The 23,840-nt window shown below is 37.1% G+C and overlaps 1 protein-coding gene across 2 annotated transcripts; it reads left to right on the top strand.

The window, feature by feature from the left end:
• The first annotated feature begins 7,940 nt into the window (after positions 1 to 7,940).
• YIPF7 (Yip1 domain family member 7) lies at positions 7,941 to 22,997 on the top strand. Of its 2 annotated transcripts, XR_001920156.1 has the most exons (7): positions 7,941 to 8,009; positions 10,218 to 10,334; positions 11,065 to 11,231; positions 12,922 to 13,067; positions 18,542 to 18,723; positions 21,498 to 21,681; positions 22,777 to 22,865. XR_001920156.1 is itself a non-coding variant. In XM_018068727.1 (6 exons), exons 2-6 carry the CDS (start codon positions 10,219 to 10,221, stop codon positions 22,937 to 22,939), a joined length of 774 nt encoding a protein of 257 aa, XP_017924216.1. In that variant the 5' UTR covers positions 7,941 to 8,009; position 10,218; the 3' UTR covers positions 22,940 to 22,997. The 2 variants fall into 2 exon arrangements, 1 of the variants encoding a protein (XP_017924216.1); XM_018068727.1 differs by lacking the exon at positions 21,498 to 21,681 and having other exon boundaries at positions 22,777 to 22,997.
• The last annotated feature ends 843 nt before the right edge of the window (positions 22,998 to 23,840 follow it).

Genomic DNA, 23,840 nt, shown 5'->3' with positions numbered 1-23,840 from the left:
AGGAGTTTTAAAAGGAGTAAATTGGTATACAGCAAGCACTCTAGTAAAACATCAGAAAACTTTTACATTTTTTTCCTTTCTTAGTTATCCCAGCAAAATTGTTTTAAATTTTTTTATCTTTACTTAGCCTAATGATAAAACCTTAACAGTGAACAGTGATCATTTTAATAAGCATTTCCAAAAACAATTTGCCTATTAGAATTTTGACTCTGATATTTCTATACCTATAGTTGTAGTATTTACTTTCTTTAATTTATTCTACTGACAGTCTATTCTATGTTGAGAGGAAAAAACCAAAAAACCTTGGCTCATTGTTTCTGGGCTTTTAGCCTGTAAATTTCTTCTTGTTTCTGTATCCATCGCTTATAGTGCCTACTGTGATATAAAGTAGCAACACATAAAACCTAGCTAAGGAAATGCTAATTATGAAGCCTGAAAAGTTTGAAAACATTGGGAGTGAGATCCTTTGATTTGAATTATATTGCTCATTCATTTTCTTTCTTGATCAAATACTTTTTTTTTATAAACTGTATCTTTTTTTTCCTAAAATGATTCTCAGAAAACAGCAAGAATGTTTTTCACTGAATTTTCATAACCTTGAACATAAAAGACATTGAGAATCTCAGCCCAAATACTTAAGACTTTTCAAATTTGTAAGCAACGAGTTCTTTATATAAGGTTTTTAATCACAGCGTGGCCTGTGGCACTAATCCATTGCTTGGATTACAACCGAACGTATACTCTGTGTCACAACAAGCCTGCACCCTGAATGACCTTGGCTGGGATGAATCCTGGATTCACAGATCTGTGTTGCTCCGTTTTGGCATCTAGCGTTCCTTCAGCGTGTGGAATTTGCTTCTAGACAGATGTGGCTCATATATCTTTTTCCCATTCCAGTTAGGCTGGGCCCAGGAAGGCCTCTCCTGCAACACCAGACTTTGCTGTTCAAGGTAATAGACCTTGTGCCTCTGTCCCTTTCCTTCCTGTTAGTAACTGGTGGGATATGTCTGGCATCTGTCTGACATTTGGCAACATCAAGATTTATTCAGCTAAATAGAAATTCATTAGGAGGCCCAGTTTATTTATTAGTAAATGTTTTCTCTGGTGGTTTAGATCTACTTCCAAGATTTGGATTTATTTACTCTTCCCTTTCCTCCCGTTCTGTCAGAGTGAAATAGCAACAACCAACAAAGGCTTTTACTGTATGTTTTTCTCTTAATTTAACATTTCTCTCCCATGAGACCCCCATATATGTAAAATCATACAAGCAAAGCAGCAAATATTTCCAGAGGTCTACTTTATGTTTTACAAGTCACAAACACCACTTTTCTGCTCTTTTTCTGGCTTCAAGCCTGGTTACAATGCTCTGTACTTAGTTACTAAGGGCACAATAAGGAAGCTGAAATTTTGCTTGAGAAGCCCTTGACGGATGCCAAATTCATTTACGTGTTTTTCCAAAAAAAAGTAAAACTCGCTTTCTGGAGTTAACATTCCCTTTAGGCAACTTGTGATCCATAGATTATTGACACAAAGTGCTGTAACTGCTCTTTTGAAAGCTTCATAATTTACAGAGCCTGTATGTGCTTGTTCTAAAGAAATAATTACAGTTTGTTCTTAGGAACTTTTTGACCATCACACAGAATAAAACTATATTTTCTGAAATGTTGCTGCATCTCCTATTCCCAGTTCAATTTCAGAATAATCATTATAATTACACAGGATGCAGTATTGCAGTCTTGTTACTAGAAGAGATCCATGAAAAGTAGATATTATGCAAGACATTTCTTAAATGTTCAATATCTTTATTGTGATTGTTTAAACGATGTTCCATTTTATTTAAACCTTTTCCACAGTCTTATGTAAGGCTTGCCGCAGAACCAACATTTCTATAAATATTAGAAAAAAATTATGTCCTGGGTCTCAGAAGTTTAAAATTTCATTCCCAACTGTATTTTGCCTTAGTTGAGTTTAATAAGACTGCCTAAACTCCCTTTTCAATTTTATAACAGCAATGATACCTACTTCCTGCATAAAAGACTTCACAATCTCTTGAGCAAAAACCCCACAAAACAACAAAAAACCCTATATTTTTTATACATTGACTATTGTTTCATTATTCCCAGAAATTATGTTCTCTTTATTTAATATAAAGATAAGCCAATATGATCAGAGACCTACACTTTAAATAAGTGTACCTCAAGAAACAAGTTTTATCTTCATCCTTAAACATGATTTATTTCAAATTGAGTTCTCCTGAAATGTAAACACATAATGTACTTCATATGCCTCTATATTTATTCAAGAGGAAGATTTGAAAGAAACTGCACTAGAGTGACTCAACAGAAAGAATAAAACAAAATATAATAACAAAAATAGATAAATTAAGATTGGTTTATTTACTCCTGTCTTTTCTATTATATACAAAACTTAATTTCCTAAAGATAGAATACTGCTGCACCATGCTCCTTATCTACCTGTTTTGGCATTTGCCACAACAACTTTTGAATCTGTTGGCTAATTTTGAATATGTTGGACAGAGGTAGAGCTCGTAATGCTGGTTAAGTTTCTACGAATTTCATGAGAACAGGTAACTACTAGGAGGTAAGAAATCTTGTTAGTACCTACATTGAGAAAAAATGAAAACACCACTCATGCTTATTAGGCACCAAAGAATAAACCTGAGAAGAAGTTATATTGAGAGATTCAGACATCAGAAAAACCTTCAACTAAAGTTTTTACGGGGTTTTTTGCTGCTTCCAACAGAAAAAAAATCTGCATGGGGAAGATACATATTATGAGTCAGAAGCTGAAAGGTAGCTAACTCATGACAGACAGGAGAACAAGGACTCCAATCAGAAGTAAAAGCTGAATGGAAGGAAAAGTATAATTGAAGTCATACAAAGCAACATTTTGGTAGCTGTTGGAAGTCGACAAATCCACTACACACAGAATTAAGGATGCTATAGTCTCGTGCAGTGGGTTTCTGCCCTTTTCTTAGATTTGAATATATAATCTTTTGGGTTACTTTCCTCCTTCACAAGCATAAACAATATGAATGGTCATATAAGTCAAAACAGAGTCTCTGTTAAGCAATGACAGTGATTGAATGCATGGGGAAGAGTACGAATGCTTCTCACAAATATTTTTCTAATCATCTACTAAATCTAGTTTATGGACTTCGTGAGCTGCATACTCTTCCTGTGCATTTAGTAATTCTTGTTGGATTTAACTTTAATGGACTTGTTCCAGATCCATATAAATATTTAACATGCATAACTTCCTTTGACATGGAGTTCCACGGGTCTGTCACCCACAAACCTTTGTTTCCTTGTTTTGAACCTAATGCCAACACTTTGCGGCTTTTGTTGTTCTTGCAGGAAAAAGAGTCAACAGTTTATCCCTACCCACCAGTCTATGTCACTCAATTTCATAAACCACTACTTATTGTTGCTTTTCCAGCCTGAAAACAACTCACCTGGTTGTTCTCACATGGAGCCTGTTTGACACACACCTCCCCAGCTCTTCTCTCAGAATGTCACGGTTCTGCTAAACACTTTTGGAGGTAATCAAGCTAGAACTGCTCAGAGTATTCAAGTTGCCAGTGAATCACAGATGTATACAGTGATATAATGGTGTTTTCTGTTTTACTGTCCTTTCTCTTCCTAATAACATTAGCTCAGTTGTTTAAAACTTGGTGCTAATAACTCTGAGGTTGTGGGTTCAATCCCCTGTATGGGCCATTCATTTAAGAGATGGACTTGAGGATCCTTATGCGTCCCTTCCAACTCAGAATATTCTGTGATTCTAGTAGCATCGTGTATTTGACTGCTAATGGGTACTGATAAGTGAATTCATGCAGGAACCCATAACTTCTCACTCGTTTGTTCAAGTCTAACAAACTTGTTCAGCATAAAAATAATAAAACATTAAAAGCTTGGGATTTCACTTTTTTTTCTCTTATCCACCCTCTGAAGACCTGTCAGAGGAAAGAACTGAGGTCTTACATTAGATGTGTCTCAGACCTGTATGGATAAAACTCATTTAGTAGCCACTTTATATAATGTAAATAACTAATTTGGTAAAAAATCCTGTTTCATAGAAGTAGTAAACGATATCTTTACAATTAAATTTTCCTCTCTTCTCTAGGAACGTATTTTAATAATGTCCCACTTATAAAATTATTAATGGGGCCTGTAAATGTAAGTAATTAAGCTTAAGGCTTACTGAATTAATCCTTAATGTGATTGATTTTTACATTTGAAAAAAACTATGGAATAATTGACTAATTATTATAATGGATTTGCCATACTCATCAGTTTCCTTTGAGTAATGTAGGGTTACATAGCTGATTCTATAGCCAGAGTTCTATAGTCTTTTCTCTCTTATCCCATTTAATCTCACTTATTGCTAGGTTTTTTTCAAAAAATGTTCACCAGAAAGTTTAAAAAAATTTAGGTATCATCCTGTTTTATAAAAAGAGCTGAAAATGAAAATGTAAGCTTATGAAAACTGATGATATTTCACTTTTCCCTGCAATTATTTTACTTTTCAGGAAATATAGAAAAAGGTAGGTTACAAAAGCCTGGGAGTTTATTTTAGGGAAAAGTTTTGAACTTCTTGTAGAAATTCTCACATTTTTTCATCAACTCTGTTCATCTTTTTTGTATTCACCAGCTTCAATTCTCATTTTAGTTTTTGAGGATTAAATCTCATCCAAACTCTTTTTCCCCTTAGATTATTAGCGTCCTGTGTACCTGTCAGTCAAAGAAAGTAAGGTTGTATTCACATTCTATTCTAAAGCCTTGAGGTGCAACAATTGCTTTTTTTTTCTTATGTTAATGCGTCTCTGACAGCCTTCTCCAGCGTCGTCTCTTAGTGACGGACTGACCATCAGGTGCCTGTAATGGGACGGAATGTTGGCGTGACAGCCTTGATGCAGTGAAGTGCTGCTCAGCGGCAGCCAAAATAGTGGTGTGCTATTGACACGTTTCTAGCTACGAATACAAAGCACAGCTGTGAGGGCTGCTATGGGGAAGATTAACCCCATCTCAGCCAGATTCAATACAACTATGTAGTTGGTTGTCCTGAATAAAGAAAGCCTATGGAGCATTATGGAATTCATTCCCTCCCTACCTGAACGAAAAATTATTATCTCAATCTAATCACCAGATGTCCTATTACAGGAAACTTGTTAGCACTGTTGGGAAATCTCTTGTGGTCAATTGTTGCAGTCACTGTGTAAATTTTTAAGCTCTTCTGCTCTGAATTTTATTTTACTATCGCCTAATAGCTTCAAGGTCTGCTGTCTGTTTTACCCTAACAGATTCTGGTCAGCCCACCTCATGACTGGGTCTGGTTGTTAGATTTTGCTACAGTGTCTGCTAGATGAGGTTTGCAAAGCCTCTATCCTGTAAGGCATCACTGGAAATCCTCCTCTCTTTTACAATTACATTCAAGACAAACCAGATAGCTCTTATTTAATCAGCAAAAAGGTTGTCCCATTAAGCAGTGGTGGTTATATATCTATTGAAGCAAAATCAAGTAACAGGCCTTGTATAAATATAGGTCATCAGAGGTTACCTTTCCTAACTACAAATTTTGTTAGGAAATAAATTAGTTTGAAATGAGCTGTTTTCCAAAAGCCCATGTTGATTGCATTCGTCAATTCAGTTATTTATTATTTGAGCCCATCATTTGCTAGCATCAGTCTCATGGGGATGGGCCAATAATTACTCAGAGCATCTTATTTAGCCTTTTTAGCATATTTATTAGTTTTGATCTTCCCAGACTTCCCTGTTGTTTTGTAACTCAACAGCATAGAAAGTTTTTAACCAGTCCTTCTAAAACTTTTAGATGCAGAATTTTAAAATGATGATTTTAGCATTTCTAATTATATGCTTCTCTGTTTTTGTCTTATTGATCCCTTTTTCATCTAATAGGAGCATGGCAGTAGTGGTATGATTCTGTCTGCTTTTAATACACCCGGGCAGTTCTTGTTTCTACCAGTCACTTTCCTATCAAGTACTTAAACTTAACTTCTTTTCATTTTTTAATTGTCTGCTTCATCATTTTCAACTAATGTTATTTTCCATTTTTGTATTTTATATGTCTATTTACATATGTATATACACAGGGATATTAATGTAATATATATGTGTAATTCATGTATATGTATCATAAGGTACATAATATATATGGTGCAATTTTAAGTTCTTTGTTCTCTTTTTCTTTTTTTTTTTACTTACAGGTGGCTTTCTTTTCAAACTGTGGTATGTTAAATGGCTATTAAAATATTTTTCAACCATGTTCCACTACTAGTCATTGTATTTTTTTCTATTTAAATTCCTTCTCTGAAGTTTTTTGTCTGATAGTTATTACCAGTTCTTAACGGGCAGCCGCTAAGCATTTATGTATATGTATATACACACACATTCATAAATATATATTTAAATATATATATTTATATATATAAAAAAATTTTTCTAACAGAAAGTAGGAAAAGTAACCAAATCATTTTTATAATTAAAATAAACAGGCATAACCCTAGCAAATTACGATTTTTCCGTTACCCCTCAAAAATTTTAATTACCTTCCTGAGGGACAGAAGTTAGTCCTGTATCCTCCCACTGATTTGGTATAAACAAGATCAAACCATAATATCTAAACTGAGATGATTAGACACTGTAGAGATTAGCAGTTTGCTAAGTGAAACTGAAAATTCACCTTGGTGTGTGTAGCAGCATGAACTGTTATTCTAGAAGTAGCAGGAGATAAGTTTAAGAGCATGAGGGAAACTTAACAATAGCTGTAATAAATACCATAGTTAGAGTACCCTTAATTTGCAGAAACAAATGTATTTTTCTGCTTCTCACCATCCTTTACTTCTGGACTCTTTCTTGGACATACATAATGAGCAAAAACTTGGTAAATGTCATTTTCGCTTATTTAAAAATGCATCTATACTATGATTCTTCCATAGCATTGTAAGTCATGTGCTAACAGGGCATGGTTATTCTGCTAATGAAATGGAATCATTTGGCCTTCAGCATCACAATAGTGAATATGCATCTGAGGCATAGATTAATTACCTCATAATACATATCATTTAATGTCCCATTCCTTAAACAGCCCAAATGCTCATTGGGAAGCTATCCAATAAATAAGTGAAAAAGGCAGCCTTTGTAATGACTAGTTAAGTATCTCATACAAAAGTATGTGTAAATAGGAAAGCCATCTTAGAAGTTTAAATGCTGTTTAAAAATCCATACTATTCTACAAGTTTCCTAATAGCCAGTACTATAGAACAGAGGTTCTGTGCCCTGATCCTGGCATGGTGGGTTCTGCACTGCAACACACTGCTTTCCAAGTAGACAAGAGCTCCTGGAGAAGGACTGGGGTAAGGGAATGTGCCTGGAGAACAGGGCCCTGACATTGGACTAGCAGGTGGACCTGGCCTGGCAGTGCCTTCACCCTCCTTCCCCCTGCCACTGTGATCCCAGGGAGCATTGCACTCTCCCCAGGAGTCACACGGTTGAAAGCTCCCTCTGCCAGACACAAGCAACATCTGTAAGTCTCTATGTGCTGGAAACACACCCTCACATAAACATATTCACCCCACTAATTTAACAGGTAGTATTACACATTGTTAAAACCTTTTAATATCTAACAGCTCAGCTCATGAGGACTCCACCAAGTTCTTCATAAATACCTACTTAAGAGAGAATCTAGATTATTGAGCTGAAATACATGGAAAAGTATTTGTTCTTTTTTTTCTTCTTTCCTTAGAGATTCCTACCCTTTTCTGCTCGTTGTTGTTAGCTCTTGTTAAATGCTGACCCTGATATTGACAGGTTGTGGGGGTTTTTTCCTTCATGTGCATCTGTTCAAAGATCAAATTTAGAGTCTTATAAATAGCACTAAGCTCATCTGTGTTGAAGCAAGAGGATATTTTAGGTCTTCTCCAACATGTAAATTCAACAGACTGGAGTTTTCAACAAATATCTTAAAAAGTAAGTAACCTTAACCCCAAATTCTTTTCAAAAATAAATTTATCTTTCCTGAACTCTGTTATACAGATTATAGCATGCCTGAGTAAGGAATTATTTCATTGCTTATAGTGACAGCAAAGAACGTTAAAAACTTACTAGAATTGAACTGTTGAGGTAGAGCTACAAACTAAAGTTTCTTAAAACATATTCCATGTGAAATCTTCATTGAACAAATGAATAATTGGTGTGCCATTCCAAATAAAGCCACAGTAAATAGCTTGGTACAATTAATTGCTATTAATTCATATTTAAAATGTGAAAATAATTTCTCTTCTAAATTTGGAAAACATGCATAATAGATCAACAGTTAAGAAAATACTGTAAGAATAATTTGTAGTTTGAACTCTAGATAAAAGAAGGAATAGGGTCCCCACAGATTAACCTGATAATGGGAAAAAAATCCAAAACTCTAATGTGCAGCATTTCAAGGTCTCTGATCAAATACTAATCTTTATAATTTTTATCTACAAAGAGATCTGCAAAGATCTTTCCCATAAGCAGTATGTGCTTGATAAATATTGAGATAACTGTGAGAATAACTGTGAGGTCAAAAGCATATTTTGCCAATGGCATTTGGAAAGCTGGAAATGAGAAGAAAAATGAAGAAAATGGGAAATGATAGGAGAGAGAAATATCTCATATGAAAATCTAAGTCAACTGGATGTGGATGTGGTTATCAATCAGGTTGTATAACTTCTCTGTATGTTTTAAGGGTTTAACTACCTGAGTGCTAGCCAATCAGTGAAACGCGTGCACATGTGCGCACGCATGTTGCACAGGCAAATCCCACTTACAGCGCTCCCTAAATCACTGAAGAACTTTAGCTGGGAGGAGAGTGGGCTCAGGGGGATCTCACCAATGAATATAACCACCTGATAAGGGGGAGTGGAAATAACAAAGCCATACTTTTCCAAACCTGATTGGACATTTTGCCAAGTAGCCTGCTCTTGGTGACCCTACTTTGGGCAGGGGCTTGGACCAGGCACTGCCCAGAGGTGCTCTCCAGCCTCAACCCCTCTGGGGCTGCTACTGTCCCTGAGACGATTCACTGCTCTGAGCGTAGGTGTAATGTCTTTGCCACTTGTGGCTCAGCATAAAGGTAACACTGAGGTGAAACAGGGTTGGTCATTAGTCTTGTGGCTTCAAACGTAGACCTGCCAATTTTGAAGCTGTTCTGTGGATTTATAGCCAGACATGTTAATAACATAAGAAGCACCTAGATCAAATATAAGAGTTAATAAAATATCTTTGCAGTTTGAAACAATAATGCCAAAAGGTACACAGTGTGTTACAGAACTAATGTGTTTAATTTTTTATGTTGCTTATATATGATCCAGACAACCAGTCCTGCCTACACACAGGATGCATGAAATAGCCCTGTGTATGCAAAATTCAAATAGTTATAAAAAGTTAGTCAGAATGCAGAAGGGAAAATGGACAAATTGTTCCTTTCTTAGTCTAATCTGTCCGTAGCTACAGAGCTGAACTATGGGTTAGTAGGAAAGAAAGATATGTTTTAATATGTTTTCTTTCCTCAAGAAATCATGCAATCATCAATCCAATTCAATCATCCAGTATGCTGTCCTTTACATGTCTCTGGCCAGTGAAAATGTTTCTCTAGTAGTACTGATGTGCCAGCTACAGTGTCCTTGAACAGAAATCACAAACCCTGTGAACATATTTCTGGTTTTCTATTGTTTTATGAGAGTCATATATAATATTACAAAAATAAATAGCTGTAAATAGTAATTTTTTTTAAAATCTAAAATACTTCTTAAAAACATTAATTTCTAAGCATTCAGATATGGTCACAATTTTTCTTAATTGAAAATAGAAAAATGAACTTGGTTTAAAACAGTACTTTATTTGATATATATATATTCTTTAAAAATTACTTACATTATTTTTGGTAACAGTAACAAGAGAGGATATCTTATATACCACTTTTCAGTTAATATATCATAATTTACAGTAGCATCAGATTAATTCCTCTGTTACAGCTAAAGAAAGTAAAGCATCTTTTTTGTCACTTCCACATTATCATGAGCTTCTACAGAAAGATTATCTTGAGTTTGTGGCTTTAAGGTTTGCTGTTTTAATTTAAGACAATTCAAAGCAAAGATTTGTTGCAAAGGCTACTATTGATATGTACAATCATTTCTCAACCAGAATGTCAAATTTTGAGCAGCTTCACTTCGACTTTTACCAGTCCAATTACACCATAGATGATCAGGAGGAAGGCTGCAACAGCTATGGGTCTAACGAAAACTTCTCTGGAAGCATAAAGTAAGTATAGGTATTGTTGCAGCTTCTGTCTTCAGCATCCGACAGTTCCAGGGCTGGCTTTGGGGCTTGCAGGAGCAGGAAAGGACTTCAAGTGATCATCTAGACTTTCCCAAGAGAAGAATACTTTTTACTGAACTTTTCCTTTTAAAGGATGGTTTTTGTACTACTTTTAGAAGAACAGATGTTACAGGTTTTTTACCTAATGGGAGTAACTGAGTTTCATGTTATTAATGTGAAATGTAGGGCACATATTGCAGGAAGTTCTTTAGGATGCTTCTCAAATTCAAGAAAAAAAAATCAAAATATATGGCTCTTTCATTAGCAGTATGGGCATATCTGAGGAGTGACCCCAGGCTGCTGGGTGGAAAAGTCAGGAGTGCCTGAATTTGTGGGTGCCCTCACAGCTCCTAAATTCCCTTTCCCCTCACCTTCAGCCTGTGGGTGCTTGCACTGTGCATTGCCTGAGCTGGGTGGGTACAGAGTTGGTGTGATGGGCTGAAGAGTGCCGGCAGGCTGGCAAGGAGCTCTGCCTGGTTGCATAGAGAGTTGTAAGGAAAGCAAAGCCATGGTCAGCAGCTCAGCTCTCACTAACCACAGCAGGTATTGTGTCTGGAAAATTTCCGTGTTCCCCAAACTGAAAATATGTGAAAAATAGATGCTACATAGTGAGTAGGTTTAAGATGTTTCTTATTGCACTTATGTGTTTTGCTTGGTTTGCTTTTTGTCCTAGGAGCCAAACAGGAGAGCAACCTCCAGCCGGAGCTTTTGCCCCATCCGACATGCTTCTGTCCTCTAAGAGTTACACAGGTCAGATTTTGCAGCCAACATACAGTCCCAATACTCTCTCTCATCTTGGTTATGCTGATGGATCTGACGAGGAACCTCCTTTGCTAGAAGGTAAAAAAGAAACCCATGGACAACATGCATGATTCCTGGAGGTGCATCTACTTTTCTTTGCTGGCTAGTGGCCATCACTAGAGAAAATGCAGCAGAGCTGCCAAGCCTGACTGTGTGAGCTTCAGCCAACAGCTCCTGGCCCCTAAACCTACATTTTCTTCTTGAATTCACCATGGATTCATTCAGCCTTATGACGTATAGGGCATATACTTTACCACCACTAGATGACAGCATAACAATAAGTTTTGCATTCACATTTCCAAATCTTTTTTCCCACTCTATGTTTATCCTGCATACATATTGGAAAATCTATAATTAATAAATACTGATAATCCTCCTTTTTGCATATCTAGTAATAAATGTAATAGTTTGAAGATGCTAAGTAGCTTGTTTCAGAGGGAAACAAATTGAGAAAGCTGCTTTCAGCTTCAATTAGTTAATCACTTAACTATACAATGTCATTCTTTATGACAATTGAACCATTCTAATGCTAGTGGTTGATTTTGTAGTTTGTAAAAGACTTGTGCAGCATTAAAAAAAAAGAATTGGAGAATTTGTCTGTGATTATTTCAGCATAATGTGAAAGGAGCATATTCAGCCTGCTGCTTTTGCATACTGGGAGGCAAGTGGAGTTTTTACTACTTAAAAGGTGCTACTACTGCCTTAAAGCCAGAAAGATCACTCTGATACAGGTAACTAGATCTCTACCTCTAAGACCTCCAAGCATTTATCTCCCCATGCAGCTCACCCTGTGAAAAAGATGCTGCAATATGACTGCTTGTGATCCCCAAGGCTTCAGAGATGTACCTATCTATGTACACACAGGTCTGACTAAAGACACACATTTTAGTACAGAATAGGTTTATTTATGTAATGTTTTGGCTGAGCTCAAGATGATGGAGAGGTGGAACAAGATAAAGACTTGGCTTTTCAAAAAGAACTAACACATTGTCAGTCTTAATGCTGCCAACTCTGGCACCAAGTCCTGAGCCTAACTTTTCCCTTACTGGAGAATCTCAAGGAAGTTGATTACTCTTGCAAGCTGAAGTGTTTTCCAGAAGTTATAAAACAAATCTTTGCCCCAGTAGAGTTCGTGGCAGAATTCCCATCAACTTTAATGGGAAAGAATTTTGTTCTGTTTTCAAGGGTCTCAGTATTACTTTTTAAATGAAAAAAAAAAAAGTTTTTTATAAGCACTGTACAATATATTATTAACTTGCCTTGAAGGGACAAATGTCATTTTTAAGTGCCTCTGGCAGTTCAGAGTTAAGACACATTTCTTGTCAGATTTACCAGAATTAAAAAATATCTCTCTGTCCTTGGTGTTCTTGAGTATCTTAAATTCTGCAGCTGCTGTTAATTAACTTATTTTTCAACATCTAAGCTGGTGTGGCATTAGATATATGTGTTTTAAATATAGGAAAACCAAATATTAACTCAAAAATGCTGAGGGCATTTTTTGGCTCATTGCCTAAAGTTTGATTTAATAAATTAATATTCCAATTGAGAATCAGAGCTGACTCTCAAACATACTGGGTATACAGCATGTTTCTACTAAGAATATGTCATCCTACAATATTATCTTCATTAAAGCAATTAATTTGTTTGCGGTTTTGTGATATCTAATGCATTTCTGTGAAAGTGTTGTTTTCTTGTGAGCAATTAACAATCCTGAAATTTCTTGTTGCAGAACTTGGGATCAATTTTGAGCATATATGGCAAAAAACATTAACAGTTCTAAATCCAATGAAGCCTGCAGATGGCAGCATTATGAACGAGACAGACCTCACCGGACCTATCATTTTCTGTTTGGCCCTTGGAGCAACATTGCTGATGGTAGGATTGGTTGAAATCTTCAGGGATTTCTTTTCCAACAAGCTAATGCCTAGGTGATAATGCATATGAAGTTGCAGAAGATGTAGTACTGGCATAAAAGGAGTCATGTGCTGCCATTTGTTCTGAGATTATGTGTTAAAAAGTCTCCTTGCTTTGAAAGTACCTGCATTAAGTTTAAATGTAATGCAGAAATAACACAGGTGAAGTGATATATTACTTCCAGTGTTACTTCCAGTGACAAAAAAAGACTATACCATTTTTGGGGTGGGATTTAATATGAACAAAGGACAGATCTGTACCATGTATAACCTGGAGAAGCTCTGAACACCCAAAGCATAGCAGTACGTGCTAGATAAAGACCTAACAAGGAGTTTTTAAAGTAGGTAATAAAAAGACATAGCAGACCAGCCCAGTTTTTCTAACATTCTTGACACTGTTTTGAAATTATCTTCTTTCTATGTTATTTTAGGGAGTGCAGAGATATAAAGAGAGTATCTTTATATAGCAAGAATAATTGGAAAACCTTCTGTTTTATGAATATAGCTCTCCTACAGGAGGGAAGTTTAACAGGGATTGTGCAGTTCTCTGAATTCATCTATTTATCATTGACAACAGGGGGTTTCCAGTGTTGCTGAAGTACAGCTCTGATTGTTGGCAGTAATTCATCAAACAGGGGTAAGGTGGGACCACCCTGGGAAGGGTGCTCTGCAACTGAGGTGAGAGAAATGGGTCTCTAATTCTCCATTTCCTCTATGATAAATAGTGTTGAATCAGAAGATTCTTGAAAATTCTTACTCCATTGTCAGGGCAGTACCTTGAATGTGCAAACCGCAATATAAATGGCAAGTATTATTATTATTATTTATGCCCATATAAAAATATTTTATGAGGGTGGAAGAGGCAGGAGGAAAGGGAATAAAAGGAAAAGAAGACAGGAAGCTAGAGAAGACAGGCTATTTTCCAAAAGGAGAAATAAAGATATGAGAGTAGTAAAAGGAGAAAGTTGAAAAGCTAACAGAAAGAAATTATGGAAAAAATGCTTCCTGTTGATTTTTCTTCCTGAATAGCCAACAATTCTAATGAATACTAGACTACTATTATTGAAGTAAAGTACTTATATTTATTCTGCGGTATTAAGCATTTGAAGTGTCATCAGAAAACTAACTTCAGTGCTCCAGATTTAGGCCAGCAGAACTCCTCTGATACAATCCAATGTTTTTCTGCCATGACTTCACAGCAGTAAGTGTATGGGTTTTCCGTGTGCCATCTTGGAAATTTGGGCTGCTTATTTTATCTCAGATGCATTTGAATACTAAAGTGGCTGTTCAGCTGGGTAAACCATCCTTCTGTATTTAAATAAGTCTCTTCTAATAGCACCAGGAACAGAATTTGGTTGAGACCTTGTTTCTGAAATAATGTATACATTTTATTTAGTTTCAGGTTTTTAACTATGGAAAATTATGCAAAGATATTCTTCAAATGGTAGCAGCTCTTTCAGAGAGAAAGAGAAAAGGGCTGTTAGCCCGGCAGCAGGACTTGATTTTCCTTATGTTAGTATAACAGGGCAGCCCAATTGTAGGAGGAGAAACAATGACAGCACAAAAGTTAGCAGAAGGCTGTCTCAGCTGCTTTGCATTTTACATAGTCATTTGTATGAAATCAGACTTCCCCATCCACTTCAGCTAAGGATAGTAGTACCCACTCCAGGCAGATGCAAACAAGCACACAAAGTCTGACTTTCTCCTAACCTTGTTCCTTCCGCAGGACAAATTTAGCTCTTTCCATTCATCAAAGCCTGTCAGACTAATCAAGCCTGATTCTGGTTTTGCTTACATCCCTGTGAACTGGGAGTATTCCTGTGTGTGTGAGTCAATATATTTACATATGTTAAGAAAGATGGCTAAAATTGGAACCAGCATGTTCAGCTGCGTATCCGCCCTCCGCCCTTGCCCCACCAACCAAACATTTCACCAGGTGGAGATTTCAGGTAGCTGCTGGTGCTAGTGCTCCCTTCATATCTGGCTCAGGAATTTCTTAATCTTAAACTAAGCTGATAAATAGTGCTGTGTAGAATAATTAAATACACTGAAACAAAGTCTAAAATATAGCTTGTAGTTTTGCACCTGTTTGAAACAGCACTTTTCTTAGCTGGTCTATAACAAAGGCTGCCCCAAACTGTTATGGTTGCTAAACTTACTACAAATCATTAATGACCAAAATTCTAATTGATAATAATCTGAGGTAGTATTGCTCTCCCAAAATATCTATAGCTATCATTAATTTTATTTGTAGAAGCAATTTTTCCTGATTATTTTATACCACTAGTATGCAAATGCCGCCAGAGGATTCTGTATCTAAATAGGAAGATTTCTTACCCTGTTAGTTCAGGAATAGATTATTCCTTATGGTGGAGGACAGTGATGGGGAAAAGCCCAACACTCAGAATGTTGCAAGGATACAGGCAGCCTGGCTGTACCTGTCTTAAACATTGAGGACTGGAACCAGATGAGAGCTCAGAAGTGAGACGGTTCAAATTGCAAACAGGATAATGTTGCTGATGTAAAGTCAGGTCGTATTGACTCAGTCTGCGTTGCACGTAAGTGTGCATTGCTGTCCAACCAGAGCTGGTGAGCTGTCACCAGCCTGCAACATTAGGAATTTCAAGTTGTGTCATCACTAGGCTAGGCCCTCTCCACTGCATTGCTTTACGTCTGTCCAGCTCAATCACTGCTGGCATCCAGTGGTCAGTTTCCACATTGTGGTGGGGGAAAACAGTTTTCCCCCTGAAGTTATAAAATGGTAAATCCCTACGGGGTGGAGACCCTTAAGGTTTGAACCAATGAGCACTTTTGCAAAATATAAACATATCACAAGCAGACCGGAAAAGAAAGGTGATGTTGTTGTAGTAGTTGTTGGAGAAGTAGCCATGTTGTAGAGCCATGAGGAGAAGCAGCAACAGCCCCACTGGGGCAGGGACTTGGAACAGTGTTAAACTGGGCCAGGTTCTGTAGCTGAGAGCTGAAGGAGTTTTCTCCACTGTGAGTAGCAGAAGCGGTGGCAAAAACAACACTAGCTGGAGAAAGTGGCAGAGAGCCAAGAGATAAGAAGTGAAGAAGCAGCAAACGAGTATGCAGCCGAACAAGAGACACAGAGTTGTCCAAGAGACGACAGCCAGCAGCAGAGAGAGAACTAAGCTCTACAGATACAGAGTTCTGGGGTAAGAACTGAACCAGAAACCCCCAAACTCCTTGGAGACTTCTAGAAGGGAGGGGTGAAGTGCAGCAGCACTGCAGAGAGGAGCTGAGAAGCTCAGGCGTCCTGGAAGCTGGACCAGGACGGCCAAAGGAATGCAGAGGAGGGCTTTCCCCCCCCACACTGCCTTGAGACAGAGCACAGAAGCTCTGTAGGGGAATTTGATTCCCCTGAAGATAGGGACTGTCACGAAGACCCCTGCGCTTCATGGTATGATGTAGTGAAGTGACCCTTGTCCTGGTGAACACAGCCTATGGTAGAGAAGACCCTCACTTGGAGACAAAGGACCATGAGGGCTTGAATACCCCCCTCCTGTGTACTGGTAGAGATCCAGCTACAACTATTGCATGAAGTGAGATAGGCTGCTGCCCTGAAGACACTGCTGCTCTGAGAGTGGGAAGGATCTTTTCCTTCTTCCCTCCTGGACTTTTATTTGGAGGGGAGAAGAGATTTGATCCATTGTAAATGTTTTTATGTCATGGTAGAGATAGTTAAGATTGTGTGTGTAATGTATTGTAATATTTATTTTGTACAGTCATTGTAATACATAATCCCTTCCCCCCATTTTCAGTCTCGTGTGGTGTCTGGAAAACCCATCTCACACTGCGATGAGATGTGGGAGGGGGTTTGAACTAGGGAATTGGATTTTGGGGCTCTCAAACCATGACACGCATGCATGGATAGAGGAAGAGAGGCCAGAGAAGAAGGGTCCTCAAAGTTGATTTCCCCCAAATTTTATTAAAATGTATGGATAAATAAGGTGATAGGTTTTCTTAATCCTCCTTAATCACCATGGAAGGTATACTAGCAAATATCACAAAACATGAAAAAATGCAATGTTTCCAACTAATCCATCAAAAGAGAATCCAACCATAAGCCACAAACTGAATAGAAAACTGAGACCATCTAATAGTTTTGATTCTCATGTGGTTTATCATATGCAATATATAATATATAGTGGGCAATATATAGATATGTTTGTGTCTGTGCACAAACACACCTGTGTTTTAAATGTGTACAGACATGTTATGTGTCAGAAAGGTGACACATAGCGACCCTTCATTTGAGAAGTTTATTCCATAGTCCTGAGTCAATAGTTGAGTTCCAGGTAAGAGCTTTGTCCTTCACAGGTGCATGCTATCATTAATATACAAAGTTCCAAGACAAAACAAACTTTATTTCTGGTTTATGAATGTTTTTGTGATGTACAGATGTGAAAATGATGGTATTGCATAGCCAGCAATCAATATTTAATTTGTTAAAAGCTTGAAGAGAGAGCAAAAAATATTCAACAGTCTTTTGTGACTGTTTTGTTTTGGGGAGTGAACAATGCACTTATGCCTGGAGGTGATCATTCAAACTGATGGCAGGAGATGAAGGAATTGGTACTGCTGTGGCCACAGTTGCCTGTTTTACTAGCTTTGTGCATAAATTAGAAAACATCAAGCTCTACCAGGCTGGTACCTTTCACAGGCACTACATTCACTCAAAGGAATAAAATCTGGAAGGAAAAAAAAGCACCTGGGATTTTTTTTGTTCGTTAGAACAAGAAAAAGGACACAAGCTGACAGTAACTACTCAGGTTTATGTTGAAATGAACATGTTGTATTGATCTAAGCACAGAAATGCGTCTTTCTCATGGTAGTCAAAGGGAAAAATTGTCACATTCATCCTGAAAAACAGCATATTTTAAGCAAAGTTTTACTAATTTTTTGCCGACCTGTTTAAAGTTGGAGGTTTGTAATAAAATATAAACCATATCAAGTAACCTGAGTCACAATTTACTTAGGACAGTTTTTCACAGCCCCATATACACCTGTTGAAAAGATGTTTCTTGAGACTAAAAAGAAATTATTAAAATGTACTTTCCATAATTTCTTCTCAGTTTGTTCCTTCAGTTTGTAACTTCCCAGTTATACCCTCCCAAGTCTCCCAACCAATTCCTGTCCCGCTCAGAGCCCAAAGAGAGTAAGACTGAGAATCAACCTTGTAATTTTAAGTTAGCAACAAGCACATTCTCTCAATTGTACCTTTAAACTATTTTTATGCAAAAATCACCCAAAAGTATCAGCTGTGGTTTATGACTGAACTAATATAGGTGAAGCGGAGAGAGAGTGTCAACAACAAGAAGTAACAAACCTAAACCTAATTCTGTCTTCTCTCACTACTTTGTGATCACTTGCTCAGTTCTGACAATTAATGCTTACTCATATTTATTCCAGGCAGGAAAAGTTCATTTTGGCTATGTGTATGGCATGAGTGCCATTGGGTGCCTTGTTATGCATGCCCTGCTGAACCTGATGAGTGACTTGGGAGTCTCACATGGCTGTGTTGCAAGTGTCTTGGGCTATTGTCTGCTGCCCATGCTGATTCTGTCGTCTTCTGCAGTTATCTTCTCACTACAGTAAGTACCAGTCTATCACAACAGGAATCCTATGGAAAATAGTAAGTTAGAAGACTGGTGTTGTGCAAAACATTTTATAAATGGTTAGGTAGGGAATTTTGACTTCTGAAACTGTAAAGCAAAACACCATTTTTTGTGTCTGTGTAGATGGAAACAGACAGAAGTGTTTGAGAGGGTTGGTATACATTCATTTTAGTGTGAGTCCTTAATCCACCGCTTCTCACTTGGACTGAGAGTGCTGATAGATTTTTGCAGTAGCCTCAGATGTGCCTTTTGTTTTACAGAGCCAACAGTGACCAAAGTCGGGTATCAATTTTAAAAGTGACTGCTGTACTTTGGGTTTATGTAGCTGGTTCTCCTGTTTCTCTATTTGTTCATAGCATCAGGCCTCTCATCTTTATGTTTCCTTGCGTATACCGACTTCTGTTGGGCAGAATGAAATAATCCTGTAACCCTTAATGATTTGGACAATTAGAACAAGTGTTTAAAATGTAGTAGAGTTGTATATTCTAAGGTATAGTTGTGATGTAATTGCAAACCTGAAAATAACCAAATACTTTGAAATACCACTTGTGCAGTGGTGTATTTACCTGTGCACATATGGAGGATTGTTCAGTTACATGTCTATGGATAGGAAACTTTTTGGCAAGCCTCTCTTTCCTTGTCATTTGGTTAGTCCTTTGAGATACAGACTGTGTTTACCTCCCTTTTCACATACAGTAAAGCACAAGAAAGTTCCAGATCTTGCATGAGCAGCACTTTTACCTGTTTTTAACATGTTATTAATGGTGGTTTCCCTTCTTAGACTTTGTTATTCTCTGACATTTTTAACTATTCAATCTGTAATGTATGGAACTTGGCAGCTGATGAATAAGAAAGTGCCCCTGTTTGTTTTCTTTGGAAAAGCAGTATATATATATATATATATATAAATATAATTTTTTTAAAGGAAATTATGTAGCAGAAGGAAGATTTTTACACAATTCTTGTTGCATGTTTCTGTGGAGCTATGATGGCTTAACATGGCCGTATTCCATGTATTAAAGTGTTTCTGAGCTGTCCTTGATAAGATGGATAGTAGTGACACTGAAGAAGTCATTTATTCTCTGTTCTCCTACACTTCCCATATTTTCTTGATTAACCTGTTTAATAATCCAGCCTAATAAAATGTGCAGACACATAATCGTAAGACAGATGGGGTGAACTCCAAACCAGCTGTTACAATTGTGCAGGGTACTGTTGTCTGTACAAGGAATCCCCCATCACACACTACATATTTGTAAAATGCTGCAAATTTGCAGACATATTTTGAGAAACTATAAATGCTATATTGTGATAGCCTTTAAAAAATTAAACTGTTATTTCTAAAATGGGTTGATAATGTTAAGTACCTATCGACAGGATTCTGCAGTCCTTTCTCATTTGCTATATGAAACTGCTTGAACACAACAAGTACCAAGGTTAACTATTGCAAACATGCTATTAAAATTAAGTGGCAACTTTTAAATCCAACATACACTTCACTATTTTTAATTTAAAAGCTTATTTAAAACGGTAAAGGAAAGACAGTGACACATTCATAGGGTTTTTTTAGTATTTATAAAAACATTATTTCTATTTCAAAATTTAAAGAACTTACCTCAATTTTTTTTTCACAGAAAATATACCTAGGATAATGCACTCATCAATTGCAAACATGTAGCAATAAAATAATTCTCAATTTTCATGATTAGCTATTTCACTGTAACCAAATAAAACAATATATGCAGCATTTTGGGTGCTAAATAGCACCAAAGAGAAAACTTGCATGGAAATATATTTGTTTGTGCCTCATCTAAGTTGTTATCGTGTGTAAGCCCAAGTTGACTAGACCATCTTTCTGGGAGAAACATCAACAGACTTTTTTTCCTGGAAAAAAACCTGAAAATTCTTTACTGTCAAAGGCCCAAACAGAAAGGTCAAGCTATTTCCTTAACTAAACAGTGAAGGAAATGAATGTAAGAATGGAGAAAGAAATTCTTAGACCCAGCCAATGCAAAGGACCCATTTGGTGACAGCATCTGCAGGATGTGAGAGAGAGAGTAGTAGAAAGGGTCTGCTCACATCTGTACCCCCATCTCAATCTCATGCCAGTACAGCCCCAGTCCTCTTGGTCACTGTGAGCGTGACATCTGCTTTTTGCCCTTCTCCCATGCTAGAGGATCTGACCTCATGGACGTACCAGACAAAAGCTCTCTGCCAATAACATGTTAAATTGATGTCTGAATTTTTTAAGTGCACACAGGTATCTCTTGGTTCCAAGATGATTTTATCTCACCTTTCCATCCTGCTCTCTGCCAGTCCTGGAACAAACCATAAGAGGCCATTGGACTTCAGTCCAAGGCAGAGCATCCACAGCTCTAAATTGTGCTGCCTTGTGATAGTCCCCTAAGGAGTCATTATACTAGTTGAAAATGGTCATTGCACAGTATGTTGCTGTTGCATCCCACCCCTCTGCCAGCATGGGTACCTGCTGAAAGAGCCATCCATACTAGCTCTGAATTTCTGACTCTCTGTTTGGGTGAGCAACTTAGCATCTTCTCTTGGAGAAGAGGCCAGAAACTTGCTTCACAAAGCTCGGTGTAATTTCCCTGAATGCCACCGCATAGGTTTAAAGAACACTTAAACTGATGGTATTACATCACACTGTCTTTCATGTTTTATTTTTAACATGTTGAAGTTGCAATGAGGTGCTGAGTCACTGTAAAATCAATTCTTTCCTTCCTCCCTCAAAGTCCCAACAGCTGACAACACCAAGTACCTCACTGGCCTGGAGACTGGACTGCTAAGGAATGAACTATTTTATGTGATATGATTGCATTAAGTAAACTAAGTCAATTGCATAAGGAGAGCTTTACTCATCATGGTTTAGTTGCAATCATAATATTAGTGGAGATGATTTCTGATAAAAGGACCAACGTAAGTATATGCAGTCTGTTTCTCCCTTCTGGTTCTGTTATGGTGATGCTTTGGAAGAGTGGGGCACCAGGAAGGCCTTTAGGAACTAACAGAGGTTCATTTTTTCTCAAAGTTCTTGAAACAGTGAAAGTGTGTAATGCAGCTGATCTCATTGTGTACTTCAGCAGTATATTACGCACATGATCTCATGCATTTTACAGAAGCAGGCTGCAAATAGACTGCAAATAAAGCATATGTGAATCATTATTTATTGGTTAGATTTTGTTCCTACAGGGTTTAATAGTGAGCCCTCTGTAATCTGCAGGAGAATTTCAGTGGGCTTTCAACCACAGTCCCATAATCATAGTACTCCAGACCACTCTGCTCCTGAGAGGTTGCAGAATGTAACTTCAGAAGGGCCCAGCTGTCACCAAGGGGCAGTGTGGAAAATCACACTGCAGAAGGATGCCAGGATGAGCAAAATATTTTTCCTCTGTGGTTCTTTTCCCATTCCTTACTTTATGCTCCATTTGTTCCCTGTTTTAAAAGGCCAGTAGAGCTTTTTCCTGGCAGACAATCACTGCCTTTCTGCCCATTCAGCTGAGATGTGAGTCTTTAAGAACCTCCTCTCAGAGTCCAAGGCACACTTAAAATTTGTGTTATGCATTACAAAAATGCGATCTCCAATCTCTCCAGGTCATCAGGATTCCTGATGGAAGAGTAGGTCTGTAGTGTCATTTTAGAACCAAACAACTTCTACAAGCTGATTTTGGCTGAAATAGGATCTTTGCTAACTTTAATATTACACTTTAGCTGCTGCATCTGCTGGAGTCCCAGAAGATTTATTTCTAAATGCACTGCCCTCTTAGAAGTACTTCTGATGATGCTTTTATCCATGCTGAAGAAATTACTTTTTTGTTTACGATTACAGTTTTAATTTCTTCTTATGCTTGACTTTCATTATGATAGTCAGTCCTTGGTTCTTCCAGTGACTGTTACCTTATCAACAGCAAGCTGATAGACATGAACTTGAGTTCATGTAAGATTTGATGCTACTTTTGATAATATGTGGACTCTGTCATGTTTCTTTTGTGTTTTGTTTTTTTTTCCTCCTAGGGGGATCCCAGGAATTTTGTTAGCTCTGTTTATTATTGGATGGTGCAGTCTGTCAGCCTCCAAAATTTTTACCTCTGCATTGGCTATGGAAGGACAGCAGCTACTGATTGCATACCCGTGTGCTTTACTTTATGGACTTTTTGCACTTCTAACGGTTTTCTGAGATGTATTTTCTGGTAGTCTTATTAAAGTCTGTTCATGGATGTAGGAGGGGAAAGGGGTTACTTATTAGATTCAAGTTATTTTTAGTTTGTCTAGAGTTGCATTAAGTTCCATTAACAAAATTAGATTCTGTGACTTACTGATTTTTTCCTAATGGCTTATAATGAAATAAAAAATCAAGTTAACAGGTAGATGGCCTTAATAATAGTATTTTAACAGTCTTACAGCTTAAGGAAAAAAAATGTATTGAGAAGGAAGTAAAAATGAAAAAATATGAAATAAATTTTAATTAAATGAAAAATTCTGAGTGTTTATAATATAATACATATGCTAGAGAGTAACTGAAATGCAATTATGTAAATATTTAATGGCCATAGTAAATCAAGCAAAAATGTGTATTTATTTGTTTCAAAAAAAGCAGCTTACCATCTTATATAATTATTAATTAATATCCAGAATTTATATGTGTGGGTTTGGGGTTTTTTTATAACAGAAGACTGGGTGGCCATGCTTTGTGATATTGAAGAGTTGCCCAAGAACAAGTTGATACAACAGAGGGAGGAAACTGGGAATGTCATGTTGTTGTTTTGTTGTTTGTTTTTTTTTAAGAGGTGTTGCTGTCCAAAACATCATTGTACTGTTTGTAATGCACAGTAATGTTATATTTTAAAATTGCCACTAAACCACTGCCTGCTGTAACTGCAGAAAAGCACCACGCAAAGTACAGACAACTCCTAAAAAGTCTCTGAAAGGCAGAACTGTATTTGAGCAAGGAAAGTACAAACCTCCATAATTTTATCTGCCCCCCAAAAATCTATTTAGTTTTGCAGAAACCAAACATTTTGATAATGGCAATGAAGCACAGAATGCACAAGAGGAAGTTTCAAAATATAATATTAGAA

Source organism: Manacus vitellinus, unplaced genomic scaffold, assembly GCF_001715985.3.
Source record: "Manacus vitellinus isolate BGI_N305 unplaced genomic scaffold, ASM171598v3 scaffold_0_pilon, whole genome shotgun sequence".
Lineage (NCBI taxonomy): Eukaryota > Metazoa > Chordata > Aves > Passeriformes > Pipridae > Manacus > Manacus vitellinus.
This window is presented reverse-complemented; position numbering and strand designations above follow the sequence as displayed.